Source organism: Typha latifolia, chromosome 4 (genome assembly GCF_019914945.1).
Source record: "Typha latifolia isolate L0001 chromosome 4, TyphaL0001v2, whole genome shotgun sequence".
Classification (NCBI taxonomy): domain Eukaryota; kingdom Viridiplantae; phylum Streptophyta; class Magnoliopsida; order Poales; family Typhaceae; genus Typha; species Typha latifolia.
This window is the reverse complement of record NC_133089.1, coordinates 16,951,877-16,960,500: the sequence shown is the minus strand read 5'-3', so window position 1 is coordinate 16,960,500 and position 8,624 is coordinate 16,951,877. Positions and strand designations below refer to the sequence as shown.

General features: G+C 37.0%; 2 protein-coding genes across 2 annotated transcripts; one reads left to right on the top strand and one right to left on the bottom strand.

Annotated features, from left to right (window-relative positions):
* Nucleotides 1–176: 176 nt before the first annotated feature.
* Nucleotides 177–3,671, top strand: LOC140786282 (uncharacterized). The gene is made up of 5 exons (XM_073134587.1): nucleotides 177–632; nucleotides 722–795; nucleotides 1,508–1,640; nucleotides 2,483–2,791; nucleotides 3,128–3,671. The coding sequence occupies exons 1-5, from the start codon at nucleotides 516–518 to the stop codon at nucleotides 3,407–3,409; spliced, it is 915 nt and encodes a 304-aa protein (XP_072990688.1). The 5' UTR covers nucleotides 177–515; the 3' UTR covers nucleotides 3,410–3,671.
* Nucleotides 3,672–4,119: 448 nt separating this feature from the next.
* Nucleotides 4,120–8,331, bottom strand: LOC140786283 (ras-related protein RABH1e-like). Its single transcript, XM_073134588.1, has 6 exons — nucleotides 8,086–8,331; nucleotides 7,282–7,352; nucleotides 6,854–6,942; nucleotides 5,853–5,964; nucleotides 4,931–5,021; nucleotides 4,120–4,472 (listed from the first exon to the last, which is right to left on the bottom strand). The coding sequence occupies exons 1-6, from the start codon at nucleotides 8,200–8,202 to the stop codon at nucleotides 4,311–4,313; spliced, it is 642 nt and encodes a 213-aa protein (XP_072990689.1). The 5' UTR covers nucleotides 8,203–8,331; the 3' UTR covers nucleotides 4,120–4,310.
* Nucleotides 8,332–8,624: the final 293 nt, after the last annotated feature.

The following is an 8,624-nucleotide window of genomic DNA, read 5'->3' as shown; positions in this document are numbered from 1 at the left end:
CGTCTGCTTTGAGTTGCCAAGCAGCCCCACTCAGAGAGTATTCCCTGTGTCTATAAATGTGGGTGCGTAAAAATCGAGTGCACTTAAGATTTTGGCGTCACAGAAAAGAATGGAGCTTTCGAGAACCTCAATTCAAAAATTCAAATACTGCCAACGTACGTTACAACCCACCTTCTAGTACTCGTAGCTGAGTATACCGTCACTCTCCGGTTCGCACACCGCACCACCGTCATATTACAGAACAACCCCAACAACTGAAGGCAAACAAACAAAAGCCACGGAAGCCGGAGCTGTTCAACTCTCACATCAGCGGTGACGGGATCTAGTGAGAGAGAGAGATAGAGAGAGGGTAAACTCCGCAGATCGAGTCCTCATTTCTCCTTCCTCTCTCTCTCTGTTCACTACTTTATATATAGAGAGAGAAAGGGGACACCTTACCTTCCTTTCCGTTTACTATTTGGAAGAGAGCTCAGAGTTAGAGAGAGAGAGAGAGAGAGAGAGAGAGAGAGAGAGAGATGGAGAGGAGCACTCCGGTGAGGAAATCGCACACCTCGACGGCGGATCTGCTCACGTGGACGGAGGCTCCGCCATCAGTGGAGGCGCCGTCGCCGGCGACTCGCCGGCCGCATCAGGTAGGGACGAAGTGGCTCTCTGGTGAGCTTTTTGCTTCTTTCTGAAGGCTAATGGTGTTGGTTTTGTTTTTCTATGTTTGATGGTGTAGCCATCGGAGGCGATCAGGAAGGTTGTGTTTGGGGGACAGGTGACGGAGGAAGAGGCGGAGAGCTTGAACAAGAGGTAAGATCTGATCGAGCTAGGGTTTGCAGTTAGTTATCGCAGCGGATTCTTCATGGATTATAGTGATATTTATCTTTTTGCTTCTAGATTTTTACTCCGCTTTTACTACTCGACATTTCGATAGATAGTGATAAGAAATATGGAAGTTGAGGCAAATAGATCAGATGCGCAAGATGCTCGTTTGTATATGAAATAATCGTAAATTATCTTTTCCTGATTTTTTAAAGATATATTCTACAAATGTATGATTGGATTACTTCAGATATCTAATGTTGTGAGAGTATTTGATGAAAACAGAGGGAATAATTGGTTATTACCGTTTTAATTTATATAGTGCATATATTAATTATATAATATAAATTTGAAATGTATTGTACTCACACAATTGATGTAAAGAGAGATTTAATGTTTGTAGTTGTGATTTAAGTTATACTCTGTACAGTATTTAGGTTTTAGATCAGGAGTAAGGCTGGTTGCATAATCCTGATCAAAATCCAGTTGAAATATGTGAAGCTTTGGTACCATTATCTTTTTAGTTTCGGCTAGGAGTTTTGCAGATGATGGCAATTTGGATCGTAGAAATGTAAATTGTGGGTTAATAGTGGACTAAATTTTGATTGGGAAATGTAATGCATTTTCTTATTATATTTTTCTGTTTCAGAAAATTTTGCCCTGCAAAACTAGTTATGTTCTGATTTGCTTGGTGTTTCAGGAAGATTTGCTCAGGTCCAAAATGGAAAGAAATGACTGGCAGTGGTATATTTGCAGCTGAGAGTGAAGAAGCACTGGAATCTGACAATGCTTTCTCCACCCCTAACAACAAAACAAATTCACGACTTTATCAGGTTATATTTTGGGATATATAACAAAAAACTTAGTTTGCCTATTCAAATCTTGAAATTTTATTTATCAGCAATTTGGAAGTGCAGTCATGCAGTGATTTAGAAAGTCACATGAGGCAGTTGATAGACTAGCTTGTTAGTCAAGTTTTTTCTTCTAATTAGTGCTTCCAAAAGGTTCACTGATTTGTTCATTGTATAGAGCTCCCTTATTACACTAGCTAGGTGCATTCTCGAATCATTCCTTTGATATTGATGTCTCTGAGAAATACTGCTGGGTAGATGCAGAATTGAGAGGTTTTTCTACGTATTTGCCATTCCATATGTCAGCATTCTCATTAACTTGAGAATGTTTGATAACTTTTGAATATATTTTTGTCTTCTATTAGAAGAACAGTGTAATATCTACTGATCATCAATTGATCTCCTCATTTATACTTCTCACTACACCAATATTAACGTGTGTTCCTCATTGCTTTTGTAGGCTTAAATAATTGAAGCTCTAAAGCATAATTAATCGGAGGTTGCCTTAAGATATGCAACATTGGAATTCATGTCTTTTTTTTTCCTTCTTTATTCTCTGTCTATGGCATTGATGTCATTTATCGATGTTTGTCCCACAGAATTAAAGGTATAGATATTGCTGCCTGTCTGGTTATTTTAATAAATTTGAACTTCTCATGAACTTATCACAAGTTAGGAACAGATTTCTCTTGCAGTTGATATAATGGTAATACATTAAAATGTTATTTTGCTTTGGCAACATAATATCCTATTCTGGTGGTATTTCTGTTGAATACAATACTAATGGATATCTGACTTATATGGTATTTGCTCATGTTACTCAGCAAACAATTAGTTCTATAAGCCAGATCTCATTCAGTGCTGAAGAAAATGTCTCCCCTAAAAAACCGACCTCATTGGCAGAGGTGGCAAAGCAGCGAGAGCTAAGTGGAACTCTGCTAAGTGAGTCAGAAAATAAAATGAATAGGCAGCTATCTGATGCCAAATGCAAGGAACTTAGTGGGCATGGCATCTTTGGCCCTCCTCCAGAAGACCCTCCCAGGTCATTAGCAGCACGGAACTTGGAGATGAAGGAAAATGATGATGGGGAACCAACCCCACGAAAATTACACACATCTGTGAAGGTTTCTAATGTAAGTCAAATGATGCGTATAAATGCCCTTTTCAGTCACTTCTTTTATGGCTAATGCATTTTATATATGCTTTTCCTGTCATTTTCTGATTACGACGACTTTCATCCTTGCATAGTAATAAATCTGTCTCTCTTTTAGAAACAACAAAATGTATGTTATTTTCAATTAGATTTTTTTTTCCCAAGGAAATTATAGTTAAGCACAACCTCCCTGCCTAATATGTTTGAAAAGAGAAGCTATTCTATTTTGTTGCATTGCTTGATGCATGGGTTGATAGATTTCATGTATATTAACTTTAATATCCATATTAATTTTACTTTTATTCTTTTGGTATAGCCTGCTGGCGGCGCAAGCAATTTCTTGTTCGGTGAGGATGCAGAGGCCGTGGTTAAAACAGCTAAAAAGATCTCAACTCAAAAATTTGCAGATCTCACTGGGAATGATATCTTCAAGGGAGACACACCACCAGGGTCGGTGGAGAAACCGCTGAGTGTGGCGAAGCTCAAAGAAATAAGTGGAAGTGATATTTTTGCAGATGGTGGAGCTTCTGCTTCTCGGGACTACTTTGGCGGCGTCCGCAAGCCCCCCGGCGGTGAAAGCAGCATCGCTCTGGTTTGAGGTTCTAACTTTACCTAGTTTGCATCAGCTTCCTGCTTTTATCGGATAAAAGGTGTCTATATGGTCCTGATTAAATGGCTGGCTTTTTCATGTTTCACGATTTGAACCTTTGTTTTGCCTTATGCTGATGTGGACAAGTGGCTCTGAGCTTGTGATTATCTAATTTAACATTTGACGTGTGTGGCTGGTTGCGACATTCCTAATGTCTAACAACCAGACGATTGATATTATCCTAATTATTATGCTAGTAGTTTTTCCCTAATTTTCTTGACTTATTTCTTTACTTTTTTCATCGTAAGCTTAATTGTGACCATCTTAGCTGTCACCAAAAGAAAAGAACAGAAAAGAAAAGATGAGAAAAACTTGTCACGGTCCGAGTTGTTAGCAGGGTATCTCTCATAGCTCTCGTCCTATTTTGCTTTTTGGGTTGAGGAAATCTGATAGTTCCAGTTGAGCCGTTGTTTTCACGGCTACCGTCCGTATCCTATCATCTATTTATCTTACTTGGAAATTCCGGTATCCAATGAGCTAATTTGGGCACCGAAGGCTGCACCAAGTGCTTCAAAGGAGATTTGCTTGGACTTTCCCACAAGTCTGTCGTTGAATAATTGGTACTCTAGCGACTATGCGAGTTTCGTTTACTTTTTCACACTAGTAGCATTACTATGCAACTTTCTCAAAAAAATAAAATAATAAAATAAAAAATAAAATAAAAAGAAACATTACTATGCAACAAACATGAGTACTATATACACTTCCTCTATACAGCATACCAAAGAAGAAAAATTCACAAAATAAATCCAAATTGAAACTAACGAGGAACCATCAGGGTGCATAGCACTAGTAACACCATGTATGTGGAATTTCTCCATGTGAATGCGATCTGTTTAGTGAGTTAGGCTTAACAAGAGCAACCCCATGATTGCTGCTCTGTTGTTGTTATTGTTGTTGTTGGTGATGGGTTGACAGTAGGCTTCAAATTTATATCAACCATGTCTTCCTGCTTGGTTGAAGAGAGAGTCTCCATTCCTGGTAAGTTTGATGCAATCTTGCGGAATAGTAGCTGAAATGTTCATGTTCTTTTTCATTTATTAACAGCTCAACGAATCTTAATTAAAAGAAAAAAGAAAAATAAAACACGCTGGAATAGAACACTAGACATTCCGGTGCATAGGCTCCATTAGTGTAGGGTTTGTGGAGTTTCAATGAAAGGTTGTTATATATACACACACACACACGCATATATACATATGTTAATTATAGATTGGACAAAGACACTAGTTATTTTCTAAGAAATAGACTGCAACGGGCTTAAAATATGCACATAATGTTATAGTAGAATTTTTTTGAATATGTGACCTAGCCTTATTGGTGCACTAAGAAAAGGTCATGATGAAGAAAGAACGTATTCACCTTGATGTTGGATCCTGCTATGGTAGTCTATGAAAAATTATTTTGAATATGTGACCTAGCCTTATTGGTGCACTAAAAAAGGCCATGATGAAGAAAGAATGCTTTCACCTTGATGTTGGATCCTGCTTTAGCACTGGTTTCTGAAAACATGATACCATATCTACGGGCCTTGGATTCTCCCTCGTCTAAGGAGACTTGCCTGTCAAAATAAGTGAAGTGAAGACCAGGAGTTTTGGCTAAGGCTTTCAAAATCATAGCAGTAACAATGAATTCCAATTCCGTAAAGAGAATAATAATTACGGAAGATGCATTCAGAAACTTCATCCTAGAAACTATGACCAGCTAGAACAGCCTTAACAATATGACACTTTCATTATTTCAAGTAGAAAATCTTATTAGCGAATATTTTAGTGCGTGGAACAATCATTAGTTTAGTGATGTGGATAGAGATTTTTATGCAGGAAAATAAGAATGGCTGTATAACTTCAAAAAGCAACTATTTTTTCCCCTTTTATCTGAAAAGTTGATCTGAAGATTCGAAATCTATCGTAATCAGCTGGCCACTCTATTGCTACATTACATATCTGGTGCCCATCACCCTTCCTGGCAAGCAAACAACGAAGAAAAGAACAACTAAATATAAAGACGGGAATATATTACTATTTACTACAGAAGAATGATACATTTCTAACATGTAGACATGTTTCCCTTCAATTAATAACAGGCAAATGACTGTAGAATAACAATATAAACCATCAGTTTAGATGTCAACGTGTTCTGCAGTAACAAGGAAAGTTGATAAGAAGTCTCAAACGAGTGTGGGGAAAGATCATAATATTTATATGCTAATCACTACTACAAGTACAGAGCCTTTTAGGAGATCATCGATCCACAATCCATTTTGCGGAACATAAAAAGCTTGACACACCCTGATATGCATCAAGAAATTTAAAATTTTACATATTGAGAAACCAATGTAACAATCCGAAACAATAGGAATGGCACGAAGTTCTGATTTATAATATGTTACCTTTTATCAATAAGATCAGTTTTGTTTCCAACTAGAACTATGAGAACGCTAGAACCTCTTTCTGTTTGTACATCCTCAATCCACTTTGAAGTGCTCAGAAATGATTGTCTATCTGCAGAGAAGGGGATATAAGAGAAGAACTCTGAAAATTTTAAATATTGCAGACTGTAGGATTGATCAAAGTGCCTTTAAACTATAGCTATCCTGTCTGTTTCCTAGCGGGACAACACTCTTAACTCTTCTTCATGTTGATAATTTAATATGTTTCAAAGTATTCTCCTTTTTTTTTTTTCTGGTCAGAAGTTATTTGGGATCATTTCCTCTGGATTCGTTCTTAGTAAATCTCTCAAAGTTCCCAACTTATTCCAGATTTAAGTTCACTTATAATCAAATCGAACATCCCAGTAACTGCTATTGAGATTACATAAAGTTTTAATGTTTTTTTTTTCCAGAATTTAAGCTCCTGATGGAGAACTGGATGGATAATCATGCCGAAGGCCTAACTAGCTTTTACCACTCATCCTATCTTAACACATGTATTGGAAGCTTTGTGGAGCTTCTGTTTGTATAGTGTCCTTAGATGGAAATGCAAGGGCTATAAAATAGACATGTCATTTTATGATAAGCATCATGCCTAAATGTGTGAGCATGAAGAAGCATCACACTTTGGATGCTATCTGATTCCACGACATCTGTGGCAACCGAATTCGACATTCATTTGGTGAGGAGAATGTAGATGCTCTTCTCTAAAGACTGGAAAAAATCATCTCGAGGATAGTAATCTAACAGTGCCAACAACCAAGATGTCATCATTCTAAATTGTAGTTTAAACTCTTTTTTCTTCTTTTTTTCCTTTTCTTGAGAAGGTGAAAACTCAGTAACATTTCATGTTGCAATACTTGCTCCAAATTTATTTGATCTGATATCCTTGAAATTCAAAGAAATGAAATTATGATATAAGATATTCAAAAGAGCAAAGTAACACAGGAAGTAACACTTACTAGATATATCATAAACAATTATCGCAATAGAACATTCTCTAATATAGCTTGGAATAAGGCTCCTAAATCTCTCCTGTCCAGCAGTATCCCTGCAGATCATGTTATCTGTTATGCTAATTACAAGGTCTACTCCTCTGTATATTTTCAACAACATTCAGGTGCAAAAATTGAAAAAAAAGAAAAGAAACAGCTATATGTTGATGTTATGCACATGGAATGTTTTCAGAGAATGAGGGCTCGACAAAGAATTAAACAATTTTCCTAATTGAGATACAGTCTCCAACAGTTCATACGAAAACATGACTTGAATTAACCCATGGAACTCCCAGACTTGTTATCTAGAATACCGATACACTTGGAAAATATGAAACCTAAAGACTTAGAACTGATTAGTGGCCACTAGAAATATAAGCTTGATGATCACCTACCAAAGTTGCAGACGAATTGTACGGTCTTCAAGATACATCGTCTTTGACAAATAATCGAGGCCAATTGTTGGCTGAAAGTTATCAGAAATATTAGTAATTCGACAATAAAATCAGATAAATAGAGAAAGTACGTGAAGCTTTAATAATTGCTTTAAAAGTTATCAGAAATATTAGTAATTCGACAATAAAATCAGATAAATAGAGAAAGTGGGTGAAGCTTAATAATTGCTTTAAAATATCTCATGTATGATACTTGCAAATGGGTTTTATATGTCGGCATTTGTCTTCATTGACGGCATTAGTAAACAAAGGTAATAACACTGTGATGTTTTACTGGCTGCCACCTTTTGCCATCCTCTGTTACCTGTAGCTCCTTCAACGATCAGGTTCGGGTTAGGATTAGTTCATAGGCATAAAAACTAGTCATGGTTCCGTTTGGTTACAATTTGCAAGCTCACAATTCCATTATTTCAACTAAAAATTCCGTGTTCCTCTTTGCAATTTAGTTCGCGATTCCATTATTCTACCCTGCACAGAGATATAAATTATCCTCCAACAAACTAGAAAACAATTTACAAACCGTAATTCAATATTTGACTCAATCGGTCACCCGATTCCCTTCTCCAACTCAATTACCAAACAATACCTCCATGAATCCAAGATGCAGAACTCAAAACCTATTATAAATATAAACAGAGTCGATTCGCAGCATAATAGCTCGGGAACGAACAAGATCGATGTCAGAAATCATAAGAATTCGCAAATCAAACCAGAAAACGATCGGAATAAAGCAAGAGCGATCACCTGGTAGATCGGATCGAACTTGTCATACATGTATCTGGTGATGATGCTACTCTTCCCCACCGCTTGGTCCCCCAAGAATACCAGCTTATACTTCGTCGAAGCCGATATCACCGCCATTAGGGTTTCTGCTCCTCTCTCTCTCTCTCTCTCTCTCTCTCTCTCTCTCTCTCTCTCTCCCCCTCTCTCTTTGTCAAAGACGATTTAGAAGAGAAGAGAAGAGAGAGAACGGATCGACGACGAGGTCTTGTCAAAAGTAGTGGTGCGATTTGGTATTTATATATGGAGAAAAAGGAAGACGCACGAAATGTCCCGCCAAAATATTAAAAAAAGAGAAGGTATCCATTTGCATATATATCCTTATAAAGTTCTTATTTTTATATGTATACCTCTCAAATATCTCGTTTTTGCAAAATCTCATAAATATTTATTCTGAATAACGTGGCAGTCGTACGTCAAAGAATGGCGTGCCTTGGAAAAAAAAATTCCTACACCATACTCGGACTTGGTCTTATTATTATTATTATTATTATTATTATTAT